General features: G+C 35.8%; 2 protein-coding genes across 2 annotated transcripts; one reads left to right on the top strand and one right to left on the bottom strand.

The window, feature by feature from the left end:
- Window positions 1-4,993: 4,993 nt before the first annotated feature.
- Window positions 4,994-6,896, top strand: urp1 (urotensin-related peptide 1). The gene is made up of 5 exons (XM_056258561.1): window positions 4,994-5,321; window positions 5,713-5,814; window positions 5,899-5,939; window positions 6,124-6,229; window positions 6,454-6,896. Exons 1-5 carry the CDS (start codon window positions 5,219-5,221, stop codon window positions 6,483-6,485), a joined length of 384 nt encoding a protein of 127 aa, XP_056114536.1. The 5' UTR covers window positions 4,994-5,218; the 3' UTR covers window positions 6,486-6,896.
- A 154-nt stretch (window positions 6,897-7,050) lies between these two features.
- On the bottom strand, window positions 7,051-13,361 carry clic2 (chloride intracellular channel 2). The gene is made up of 6 exons (XM_056258560.1): window positions 13,140-13,361; window positions 9,989-10,098; window positions 9,323-9,448; window positions 8,458-8,558; window positions 7,731-7,900; window positions 7,051-7,633 (listed from the first exon to the last, which is right to left on the bottom strand). Exons 1-6 carry the CDS (start codon window positions 13,191-13,193, stop codon window positions 7,475-7,477), a joined length of 720 nt encoding a protein of 239 aa, XP_056114535.1. The 5' UTR covers window positions 13,194-13,361; the 3' UTR covers window positions 7,051-7,474.
- Window positions 13,362-13,543: the final 182 nt, after the last annotated feature.

Raw genomic sequence — 13,543 nt, 5'->3', positions numbered from 1 at the left:
TGCTCCAGTCAAGTTCTACACACGGCTTTAAGCCAATCACCCGCTAGACAGTGCTGCCAAACTCAAGGAGACTGTACTGCATACTGTACCTCTGAAACATTTCTACTTAACATACAGAGCTTCTTTAAGAGAACAAAAATCAGTTTCAATTACAAGATGTGATGAATTTATAAAGCAGTGTTAAATGTTTACAGCACACGGAACACTTCCTCTAACCTCGCCTTTTGCATATTTCTATTCTGAAATCTTGTAATCACAGTCAAGCATGGTGCGAAGAAAAAAAACTGACATTGGAAAAGTGTTACTACTGAAAAAAGATTTCTATTAACTCTTGTAACAGAGATACACTCAATTTATTGCCTTATTTATTTTTGATGTTAGCTCTGTAAAAAATGTGGTTTTGGGGATTTTCCTGTTTTAGTATATTTAAGAGCAGTCTTTCACTTTTTGTGTTGTTCCTTAAAAAAAGAAAATATTCTGGTATTTTGGAAGACAGTTGTTATAGTATTACTGATTAACCAAAAACATCCCCTGCCTTTGGTAAGTGTTTACATACCAAACATGCAGAGTTTTATATAAAGTGTCACTTAGAGGTGTCTGTTGCACATTTTGATATGTTGTAATGAAATAGTTACTTTTGTGCCCCACTGCAACATGAACTACGAACATGAGAAAGTAACAATCAATTAAATTGTCAAATTAAAATGTAGCCATTGTTTACAAATAACTGCTTTATACACAGGCCTTCATTATTTAATGAATATATTTTCACACTATGAATGACACCTTTATAAACAACAGACCTTAATTGGCCTTTGCACCAAATGAAAATGTTTGGAATTCAATATAGTTAGAATAATATAATATAATCTTATAAACAATATAATCCAAATTGCATACTGTCTATGGAACAGATAATGAATTATTATTAATAATATAATATATTAACAATCAAGTCATCCACTGTTTGATCTTAAATTTATTTGGTTAATTCTGGTACAGATATTTTTGACCTTTTGACTTTGTATCCTGATTAAACATGCTTATGTTTCAGTTATGTTGTATATTTAATTTGTATTGCTGAAAAAGTCTCGTACCAATAGTCAATATTTTCTTGCTTGTGGTTTGCAGTTCTCTTAGTACTAATGAGGTAAATTGTAAATGATTTAATTTCTCTTCTTAAATGTCCTGGAGATTTTCATCCTACCACTCATGATACAAAGTATGTGTTAATTAAATGAATGTGAGAAAAACATAGTAACTGACATGACAAGTTACAGCCTGACTGCATCTTATTATGCCACTGTTTAAGGTTCAGTTCTTCCCTGTTTATTTTCTTTTTAAACGTCACATAATGATGATATGGCTCATTATTACTATCTCACCATTTGTTACAGTTCTGTCTATTCTTAAAGATATTTGTATGTTGTTGAGTGCAATAAAACAAGGTCTGTGCAATACCGAAGATCATCACTCTAATGAATCATTTGCATTGTTCCCCATTTGAAATAAAGTTTCATTTTGTGAAAACATGTCTAGAGATGCTGTGTTCTTAAGAGTTTATTTATAAGCATTACTTTATTTATAAGCAGTCTCATGGAAACTGTTTTAACAAAATAGATAAACATTTATCATAAGAACATTTGGTAACACTTTAGAATACGGTTCCTTCGTTAATGAATAACTACACAAGAACCAATGAGTAACACAATATTAACAATCTAGTAACTATTATTAACTAACAAGAAACTCTGATTAACGAACTAGTAAGTATATGCACAGATGAAAGTGGTAGTATTAACTAATCAATAACTACTATTTTTTTAATGCTTCCCAGAGAACTACTGAAAAAGTTTAACAATCTAGTAACTATTAAAGAAAAGAAACTCTGATTAACCAATTAGTAAGTAATAGCGCTCAGACGAAAGTGGTGCTTCAGTATAAACTAATCAATAACTACGTCATGATTTGTGCAACCAAACACAAGTCGATTCAAGCGTTTGAGATTTTTGGTGAACTTTTAACCCTCTGGGGTTGTTTGGCCCAAATGGACCCGAATCATTCAAATAAAAAAATGTTAAAAATCACAGCTTCTTCGGAATGGTCCGAAATTTGGTGACTTTGTTGGTATTTGGTCTATGAACACCCAAAAAAATTGGGGACAGGATGTGAACAGTCTAAGTGGTTGTAAAAAAAATAGTCACACTCAGGACCTTCGGGTCCAAATGGACCCCCATAGGAAATGAATGGGAAATTGGCAAAAATTTGAAAAAACAGAGTTTTTTGGTGCGTACAATCTACAAATCAGCCACAATCCATAAAAAAAGCACACAACAGTGAAGGGGTGAATCTATAAAACATCAAGAGTGCAAAACAGACACATCCACACACACACACACACTTTTATACACATACACACATAAATTCAGATTACATAAATCTGTTTTGAATTTTTAAAAATCACAGCTTAATCAGAATGTTACGAAACTAGGTGACTTTTAGGGTAATTGGTATGTGAACACACAAAAAAATTGGGGACAGGATCTGAATAGTCTAAATGGTTGTAAAAAAAATAGTCAAACTCAGGACCTTCGGGTTCAAATGGACCCCCATAGGAAATGAATGTGAAATTGTCAAAAATGTGAAAACACAGATTATTCAATATGAAAACACAGACTATTCAAATAGAATAGTCTATTTGAATAGTCTAAGTGGTTGTAAAAAAAATAATACAAATACTCACACTTAGGACCTTCGGGTCCAAATGACCCCCATTGGAAATGAATGGGAAATTGTCAAAAATATGAAAACAGTTTTTTTGTGCATACAATATACAAATCAGCCAGAATGCAGAAAAAATTACTCAACGGTGAAGGGGTGAATCTCTAAAACATCAGGAGTGCAAAACAGACACGCACACACACACACACACACACACACACACACACACACACACACACACACACACACACACACACACACACACACACACACACACTGTATTATATATTTATAATAATCTGTATTATAAAGTAAAACTGGCACTTCAAATTACCATTAAAACCAACCAAACAAACAAAAAACAAGACAAAATAGTCTTTGAGAATCTGTTATTATATTTTAAAAATCAACAACCTGAAAAAAAATTGGTATATACCGGTATTTGCAAAAATCACTAGAATCCCCAAGCCTTTCTACAGAGAGCTGTAAATCCACTAGTGGTAAAAATGTGCTATTGCGTGATAAAAATGCTCAGTGTGTCCACCAGATGGCATCTATATTTTTTCAAAAAATGCTTTCATGAGGCCTAGGCTTCACTCTAAAATGTAATACAGCTTTGATAAAAAATAATAATAATAAAAAAAATAAAAAAAATCTGTTATGTTCAATGGGAAAAAATGGGTCATAATTATTGCATAAATATTAATTATAAATCATAAAATATCTCAAAACACCAAAAAAGAAAAGAAAAAAATTATAAAAAACAAGTAAAAAAAAAAATTATGATTTTTTTTTAAAAAATATTAATCCTGCCCGTTGGGTCCATTTGGACCCGAACACCCCAAGTGTGACTGTTAAACGAACAACCCCAGACCAGAGGGTTAAATAGTAGGCCTATACTTTTAGGAAATTTCTTTAGAAGTATGTAGTAACACTTGAGTCATTATTCGTTAGTTCCCATGATCTTCACTTTAGAATACGGATCCAAATAATTAGTAATTCCCAGAAGTATGTACCATGATTCTTACAGTATTACTAATGAAAAGCCAATAAAGTGTAGAATCTTCTAATCACTCACAAGATATGCACACACACACACACACACACACACACACACACACACACACACACACACACACACACACACACACACACACACGTCTGGTTTAGCTACTATCTTTGTGAGGACTCGACGTAATGGTTTTTATACTGTACAAACTGTATATTCTATCCCCTTACACTCTGCCCCTACCCCTAAACCTACCCATCACAGGAAACATTCTGCATTTTTACATTTTCAAAAAAAAAAAATTGACTCTGTATGATTTATAATCGTGTTTACCCATGGGGACCTCAATTTAGGTCCCCACAGTGACACGAGTCCCCATGAGTCTGTGTGCATTCAGGTTTACACACACACACACACACACACACACACACACAAACAATTGTTCTTTATTATGTTCTTGTTGTTTTGTTTCTTTCTGTTTTTGGACACTGTTGAAGATGAGAGATGTTACGGTTTAACACTTTCACCTGCAATTTCAGAAACTCAGAGACGACACAATCCATCACCGCACTACGCTGTTTGTTCATTTGGCACCAAACCTTTGTGTCATATTATATACCTTTCACTTTGATAAATACAGCAAAAGAGAAACCAATAGCAATATCCCAGGACACACGTCATCTGGTGCGTAAGAGACTATTCATGGATTGCTTTGAATGTGTAACAAGGATTGAATGTGACAGTATCTAACTTTGATGTCACTGAGAACAGAATTATCTCAAAAATAAACAAATGCTTCAGTCCTACTTTATATTAAGTGTCTTTAGCTAGATATGCTAACATTTAAATGAATCAATTGATACCATGCACTTGTTGTGTACACACATGTTTTTACATTGTATTTATATTTTTTTAAATTCCTGCATGTAATTACGGTTGACCCTTCCCTCACGCCGTAACCCACACTTTAACCTATAACTTTAACCAAACCTGTCCCTAACCTTACCCGTAGCCTATCCCACCTCGATAGCAGCAAAAGTGTATTGCAATACATGAACACAATAATTATTGTACCTTACAATTAATTATTACTATTTTTATATAAGACACCTAATATAAAGCGTGACCAATGACACATCCGAGCAAATTACAGATTAAAAATATTAAGAAATGTGTAAAATGCGTCATGCATTGTCAGGTATGAGACATAAAGAATCTGAGGCGTCAGAGCAGTCACTGATGGGTATGAAGAGTAAACATTTGTTAGGGCTCTCTGTGCAAGCAGAGATAGGCTCTGTCTGAATTGACAGCACACTCTTAATTGTGTCTATGACGAGAGGACATCACGTCAAAACCATTAACACTGGGATGGGGTGACATGAGCAGTATTGATCCCTTCAGGATAGATGGCCTCGGATGATATAAAACTGAACATGCCGGCTGGGGCAAGAGCACTGAAGACTGAAGTTCCCCCTTGATCCTCTCAACATGTTGTCACTGGCACTGCTCTACATTCTGGCTGTGGTTTGCTCTGCGCGGAGAACTCATGCTCTTCCTCTGTATTCAGACACAGCACTGCCACAGCAGGAAGGTGAGATCAACTCTGTGCTTTTGATAAGTTGGCAAGCTCATGATGTTTGTTAAGGCTGGACATCCAGCTAAATGTATGATGAAGCTCATGTGGAGTAACTGTGACTGTACATTTATTAGACAGCGCTGAGTGCTTAATGTCTCTTCTGCTTCCAATGTGAATGTTAAAAAGGAAGTGTTGAAAGGCAGTAAAGGGAACATTTTATAAACACCCATGAGCTTGATCTTATTATGACAATTTAATCTTTCCACTACAACTTTTAAAAATCATTTAACTTGAAACAGAAGGGACATCTGGTTTTGGACAATTGAGGAAATTCAATCTTTTTTTCTTTCTTTTTTTTTGTAAATAATTTTAAATGATTACCAAAATATGACATTTTGGCTTGCAGAACTGATTCAGAAACTGGTGGCAGAGGTCGAGGAGAGACAAAGCAATGATTTAACAGAGCAAAGGGACATCAAAACTGTCCTCCCTGTCCTGATCCAGAGAGGTGAGACAGGGACTCTTCGACACTTGTTATTTAGATAACATGTTATTAGAAAGGATACCGTTTTCACTTTTTCTGTCTTTCTAGGTACAAAAGACATTTTGCAGCAAGAGAAAATGAATAACATGGTATGATCCTTCTCTTTGTAATGAATTTACAATTCTTTCTTTCTTTCTTTCTTTCTTTCTTTCTTTCTTTCTTTCTTTCTTTCTTTCTTTCTTTCTTTCTTTCTTTCTTTTTTTCTTTCTTTCTTTCTTTCTTTCTTTCTTTCTTGTGTGATACTGAATCAGTATGTCTGGTCTGTGTCTTTAGGTGGATGACTTAAAAGCAGTTGTTTTAAAACTAGCAGCAGCTGATAACCTGCGTTCTCAAGGCTATCTACGATCTGAGCAAAACTTGCCCAAAAACAATAAGAGAGGTGAGGTTTTTATATATATGTAGTGCAGATTATATATACATATGTATAGTAGTGTGTATAAATATACTCAAAACACTTTCAATGTCAAAAAACAAAGGTTTTAGAAAAATTTAAAACAATTATGTAATGCTGATTTTATTCATTTTAAAGAACATGTCAAGGATGACACGGCTTTATGTCATTATTATATTACTAATCAAAGTTTTTTGTCCTTCCCTTTGCAGCCTGTTTTTGGAAATATTGTGTTACAAACTAGGAATGAATCGGCTGAGATGGACAGAGGACCAGCCTAACATCCCTTCATGTACAAACACTTAAAATGTATGCCTTTGTTTCCCCCCATAAAATATCCATTCAGCTGCCCTTTGACATTGTGAATATTGTTTTATATTTATATATAGATATATAAAGTAATCTAACAGGAATATGAATGTATTTTGTATCATAAATGAAAACTGACCTAGAACTGCAACTGTAAAATAAATATAGTCTAGGTAAAAACTGATCAGTTGTAATATTTGTGTATTTTTGTTTTGTTTTTCAATCCAGTCATCACCATCTTTTACCAAAGCTCTGGATATGCTTTGACATTCACACGAAAAGAGAAAGACAAAGTGGTGATATGTATGATATTAATTTTATTTGAAGTAAAATCTGAAAGAAAGCAGTTTAATCTCTTTTTTAAACAACCGTGATGTCTAACAATGGTGTTTGCGCCACTCAGTACATCTGCCACAATAACCTTTAATACAAAACAACCATTACTGACGCAATACTCAGTGACTCATGTACTACTGCACATGATTTGACTGCACATTTGTGTTTTCAACTCATTCTTACAGATGATTAAAATATATACATTACATAAAACTGAATATGCCTTAATGAATGTAAAATACATATATACATTATGCACAAAAACATTACATGCTGTTAAAAGCACAACTCGCCGGTTGTGCTCAAGATCGCTTGCAAAAGATCCTATAACTTCTAAAACTACCAGAATAAAGCCTGTTTGACAGTAACAGTCACTCAAAAGTATGCTAGTAAATCCAATGGGCTCTGAGATCACAGGCACAATGAAAGTGCATAAGCAAACTGTGTTCAGCCAGTGTGCCTTTTGTGTTTGCTGTAATATATTTATGACTGTGAACTATGTAGATGCCTATAAACTTATAAACTGAAATGTTAAAATATTTACACTATTTAAACATTTAACCCCATATGTCCTCAATAATCTGAAGTTCAGTTCCTCTTGGCCACACTCAGATAGGTTTTCTCAATTTCAATGTCAGCTGGACAGGTCTGGCTGAACTCTTCTCTCTCACATGCATTCTGCAGGTAACGCCACACTCCAGTGAACTGAGCAGGAATCTCAAAACTACAGTACTTCCTGGAAGCAACCTACAAAACCAAAAAGAAAACCACATTTCAAATTCAACAGTTTTATAGGCCTGTGTATGTGTGTGTCTGTAAACCACAGTTTAACACTAGGTATCACCTTGATGACGTGCAGTTTTGGTAGCAAGTTGCAGTCTGCCAGTGTCAAGCGGTTGCCATCAAGGAACTTTCTTTTGGATACGCTGATGTTTTGATCGAGCTCGTCCTGAAGTGGAGTGTTCAGATAGTCATCCAGACGCTTGAACTCCCTCAATAAGGCTTTTTCATGGACTGAGGAATCAAATAATAGAGAAATATTCCGATATATTCATATTTATTTATATTTATATTCAGATATAAATTAGAAAATGGTCATATTCTGTTGTTCTATTATGTAGCTACGTTAAGTGTCAATGCATTAATCTGATTAAGTCAACAGGCCTATGTTGTTTCAAAAAAATCATAACTACTGATCATGACTGAAAAAAAAACTGCTTGTATCACTCCGCTTCCAGTCAGTAGTGTGTATTTTCCATTAGGTATTTTCATGGACTCTTTCTGTAGGTTACATCGTTACACCAGTAGGTGGTACAAATTATTGTATTTACGAGTCACTAATCCATTCGTTCATTCAACCGATTCGTTTAAAAATTCTGATTCATTTAGAAACGACACAAGCGAATCTTGTTATGAATGAGTCAATGCAACAATTCTGCTTTTTGGAAGTATTTGCGCAACATCGTGTCTAAAATGTAAGTAGGCTATTTCTAATTTCTTGTGAATCTTTCAGTATCACACAATCATGCTGGTTTTAATATACAATTTTATATAGGTATATTGTAACTTACAGGAATTGTTTGGGCTGTTCTTGATAAACGCAGAAAACTTGGCAAAAATGTCAGCACCAACATCAAATGACTCTTTGTAGCGGGGGCTGAGATGAGGATAGCTGATAGGATAAGACAGAGGGAAATATTTAAAGCAAATCATTACAAACCTAAAAGATAGACATCCATCATTCACATAATAATACTGACACTCAAAAAACACTTAAGCTCATCCATATAATGCATGTTAAATAGGTATGTCTTTCCTTTTTAAAAATGTCACACATAGTCTGTCATATATACACTACTGTGTGGGGGCAAAAATAAGTCTTATGCTCACCAAGGCTGCATTTGTTTGATAAAAAATACCGTAAAATCATATTTTAAAAGGTTATTTATTCCTGTGATGGCAAAGCTGAATTTTCATCAACCATTATGCCAGTCTTCAGTGTCACATGATCCTTCAGAAATCATTATACCGGTATGCTGATTTGCAGCATAATATTTTTGTGGAATTCCTGATAATAGTTTTTTTCAGAATTCTTAGAAAGTTCGAAAGAACAGCATCCTTTGTAACATTATAAATGTCTTCACTATCACTTTTGATCATTTTAATGCACGCTTCTTTGGAACAGTCAAGACAAATTTAAAAAGATCAGCAAGAACTATTCTGAAGTACAGGGACTCCGGGAGGAGAGTCTTTGAAATTGATGATTTCAATGTCACAGCAATGTCAGTGTGTCAGATATTACTTGAATGAGTGCAGCCATGCGACTTACAGTATGACAGAACAACACTAGAATAATGTCTCATTGTGAAAGGTCTTTGTCAGTGTGAAGCCAAAGTTTGATATAGCATTACATGAGCTCACAGACAAGCACAATACCGAGGAGGGGCGAGTGTGGTCTCCAGGAACTCTTCGATCTTTATGAAGTCAGTCTTCAGCGTGCCATTGTACAGGAGGAATGGCGGGTTTGTACCTGGAGCTAAATCCTTCAGCTCTTCTGGCTTCCTAAACAACACAGGGTGGAGCAGAGCAGAGGGAGTGTAAACCACAGGGTGCGGACATGGTCAATATGAAGTCATTTATTGTTTACGGAGAGTCTTTGAATTGGGCACCTAAAGTGATTAATGCTTCTTTAAAATAGTATTAAACTCATTTAGCACTCAAAGCACACGGATATAGGAGTGTTCAGCTGCTAAGTACATGAAAGTTGCATTTGCTTTAGTTTAGAAGAATTAGGCCTAGATGGGAACATGGCAATGGGAAAGTTCACACTCCCTTCATCCTGTTTGTAGTACACCTGCTGTACTTTGACCGCCCCCGGTGTTATCACATCTAGTCCATGCTAGTCCAGAATTCCTCAGATTTCGCTATTTGTTTACTGAATTCCATTCCAGCTGATAGCCTTACCGAGAGCCGGATTTACCTCATAATGTGACATGCAAAATAATTGTATCCCCGTCATTAGAACGGTCGCATCTGAGGCAGTAGTGCATCCCATTACGCATTACTGTTTCAGTGAAATGAAAGCTTTAAAGTGACGCTTACTTCCTCATGTCAACGGTGGTTACTGTGAACTTGACTCCTTTCAGCCAAAGAACCATGAAGAGTCTCTGGCAGAAGGGACAGTTCCCCACATTCTCTCCATCATGACCCGCCTTGAGACAAAAAAAGAGAAATCCATGGTCAGTATTAAAGTTTCACAGACCAGACACAAGGTTACATATATAGCCTATAGACCGAGAAACACACATTATAGATTTCCTTAACCCTCATGTTTTGTTAAAATTGACTGGACTGTTTTTTCTGTTTCGTGTCCCGGCAGAGACCCTGTATGTATAAAATATTAATAATACATTTGAATTTAACATTTATTTTGTCTTTCAGTTCTTTTCTGACTTCAAAGGATAGGTCACCCAAAAATGAAGTCTGTCATTATAAATTCACCCTCATGTTCCAAACCTGTATGACCTTAGCTTCTGTTGAACATAAAATATATTTGAAGGATGAGTCAGTATTTTGTTTGTTTGTTTTTTTGTCCATAAACTGACAGTTTGGACCCTAGTATTCTGCAGAAGGAAAAAAAGTCAGGAACGACATAAGGATGAGTATGATGACAGAATGTCAATTTTTTGGTGAACTATCCTCTTAATCAAAACCCAGTAGAAGCAGAAATTACTTTAAGGTTCAACCCATCGGTTATATCATAAGATAACACTGAGAAAACTAAAGTGTGAAGTTTCAGGAACCTGCTATTTTAATCATTATGTTTACATGCACACTGGTTATTGCTAGAAAGCTGCGTAGGACACAAATGGCATTGCCATTTGTTACTACTCTCTAAAATACTGTACACTATAGCGCACAAAAGTTTGTGATCACTAAGAACTTTTTATGTTTTTAAGAGAAGTCTCTTATGCTCACCAAGATCGCATCTGTTTGATAAAAAATACAGTAAAAGAAGAAACCATTCTTATATAATGACTTCAAGTTCAAAGAACAGAATTTAACATGTCTATACTACCTCTTCAAATTTCACTAAGAATTGTATGTAAGAATGTCTCTTATGCTTTTACATGACAGAAATCCAGGTATCCAGGTAAAACCGTTTTATCTCAATTCTGTAAAAAAAAAAAAAAAAAAAAGGACTGATAATTTTCTGCCAGGACATTATCCATTAAGTTTACAGACATTTCCTTCAACCCTAAAACACAACACAATGCAACAAGTCATTCAAAATACAGGTAAAACACCTGTGAAAAAAATGGGGTCATGAAAGTAGCATAAGTAAACAACGCTTGTGTTTACATGATGTTTCAGAATGCTACTTTGTGCACAAAATCCCCCCTGAATAAACCATTTTCTTAGGTGTACGTAAACATAGCAATGTTCTTAAAATATTTAAACATGTTTGGGGTCTCTCAGATCCCCAGCGGTCTATTATTATAAATGTTGATGGATAGCTTTTATTTTTAAATAAATGTGTCCCTCCCTTTAAAAAGAATAGGACATAAATAGTCCATGTGTTGTGTAGGTGTGGGAGGACAATTCAAAAGCTTGATCCAAAGAGAGGAAAAGCAGGAATTGTCTAGAAGAGGGAGATAACAGACCTGAACAATGCTTCTACCGTCCATAATACGCATCTTTTTAAATAATCACACAAACAGCTGCACTATATAGGCCTACATAACTTCTGTAATAAATGGTGACTTTCTACAAAGCTTTGATTATCTTTAGGATCTAAAGGTCTTCTACTCATTTAGTTAAAGGTTCTCTAAGCGATGTTGGGTGTCGTCACTTCTTGTTGACGTTCGAAGTATTGTCAAACAAAACGGAGGCTAGCTAGACCCTCCCTCCTCCCGTCCCCTCCCCCTCCCTTGTGTTGGTTAGGTGAACATGAATGTCCATTTAGAAAAACAAAAAAATGGATTTACCCACCTGTCCAGCAAAAACAGAGCTACCTGAATGTCGGATCGGAAGCCCTTCTGCCGGCGGAGTTCTTGCCACCTTTCGAAGGCTTTTCGGGACTTCGCGCGTTCCTTATCCTTTTCCCTCTTCTTTGCAATTTGTCTCTTTGGTCGTGTGTCGGCCATATCAAACTTAAAGAAAATATAATTCTAACTTCCCTCTTCATGCTTCTCTCTCCTCCACACCCCCCTTCATGAGTACACGCACTAACCCCCCCAAATCATTCTTGTCGGATATTGGCTGGAACACTGTTTGTTATGTTTCGTGATGCGGGTTGGCCCAGTTTGTTTTTGTTGGCGTTTGTGGAGCCTGTGGTGTCTACAGAGACCGCGTTCTTTTACAGTGTGTTCAGGGGACAGGCAGCTAGCGGATAGTGAGAAGATATTTGCTGTATGTGACAAAAACAATTTGGCCTAAAAAATGCGTGACATCACTTAGAGCACCTTTAATGAACTGTAGTAGTTCAACTGGTAAGGCATTACATCGGCAATGTCAAAGTAATGGAATCTATAGGAAACGTAAGCGTGTTTACGGGTGTGACGACAGGGATCCAAGAGCTGTCAGTCTTTCAGTGCTGTGCATGTGCATGTGTGGTGATAAGATGATCCCAATGCTGTCTGTGCGTCTGTTCTGATAAAGAGAAGCGTAAAGGCGAACAGTTGCATATCAACTATCCAGTCTACAGTATTGCATAATGTAACTGAATTGACTGTAAACGCCCAAATCAACCTCTGATTCATGGTGCCCAAATGGACAAAAAGCACTGATAGAGCACTGGAAGATCTTGGTTCATGGTGTCTTTACAGAGTACTATTCAACAAAATAACTTATGGCAACAGGCTCATGTATAGCAACGCATCAAGCCTTTTATTATTTTTTCAGGATGTGAAGTAGAATATCTCGTCTGAAAAATACATACACTGGAAAATAAGAGGCAAACGGTGCATCATAAACTATATTATTAACTACAACAATTCGATCAAATGCTAAAATAATTGAGTTTAACATCTCTATTCCAACAGTAAGGATTACATAATGTTGAACTTGATCAATATTCAGATTAGTGTTTATTAGCTTATTTAAACTATTTATTTTTCTATTTAAATTAATCTTATATTTAATATTATTTGATCCTACACCTGAAAATGTAGTTACTTTATATGAATTAAAATGTTTAATTTGGAATAAGAGTATCTGACCAACTCAAATTTGTAAATGTTGAACAACTGACCTTTATGAAGAGCTCAATTCGTGGTTCTTTATCTGAGTCTTGTCTGAGTGCCATTTCTTTCCTGCGGGAAAAAGACTTTAATAATTCCAGACCTCTGTGAAAATTATTCCACAAACCAACCAGACAATAGAAGTTCCCCCCAAAGATTTGTACACGGCTGTAATGTGTGCAAGTGTTCGGAGATGAAAGTTAGTCAGACTCTTGCTTTCTGGTTTCTCCCTCCGTGTACACACTTTAAAAGTCAGGAGGGAGGGAGGCTAGAGAGGATGGGCGTGACCCTAACTATATAACTGTGCTGCCAGGCTGTGTCAGAGAGCTCAAAAATAGCTTTTCATTTTATCCAGCACGCACTTACACTCAGGAGAAACGTCACCGGGTTATCGCAGACATGAAGCAGGGGCCAC

Source organism: Rhinichthys klamathensis, unplaced genomic scaffold, assembly GCF_029890125.1.
Source record: "Rhinichthys klamathensis goyatoka isolate OS25496 unplaced genomic scaffold, OSU_Roscu_1.1 h1tg000153l_1, whole genome shotgun sequence".
Classification (NCBI taxonomy): Eukaryota; Metazoa; Chordata; class Actinopteri; order Cypriniformes; family Leuciscidae; genus Rhinichthys; species Rhinichthys klamathensis.
This window is presented reverse-complemented; position numbering and strand designations above follow the sequence as displayed.

Coding starts and splice junctions, on each gene's coding strand:
- urp1 (XM_056258561.1), top strand. CDS start 5,219: ATGTTGTCACTGGCACTGCTCTACATTCTGGCTGTGGTTTGCTCTGCG. Junction 5,322..5,712: donor AGCACTGCCACAGCAGGAAG/GTGAGATCAACT, acceptor TTTGGCTTGCAG/AACTGATTCAGAAACTGGTG. Junction 6,230..6,453: donor GCCCAAAAACAATAAGAGAG/GTGAGGTTTTTA, acceptor TTCCCTTTGCAG/CCTGTTTTTGGAAATATTGT.
- clic2 (XM_056258560.1), bottom strand. CDS start 13,193: ATGGCACTCAGACAAGACTCAGATAAAGAACCACGAATTGAGCTCTTC. Junction 8,559..9,322: donor ACCACACTCGCCCCTCCTCG/GTATTGTGCTTG, acceptor TTATCCTATCAG/CTATCCTCATCTCAGCCCCC. Junction 7,634..7,730: donor CAAAACTGCACGTCATCAAG/GTGATACCTAGT, acceptor TTGGTTTTGTAG/GTTGCTTCCAGGAAGTACTG.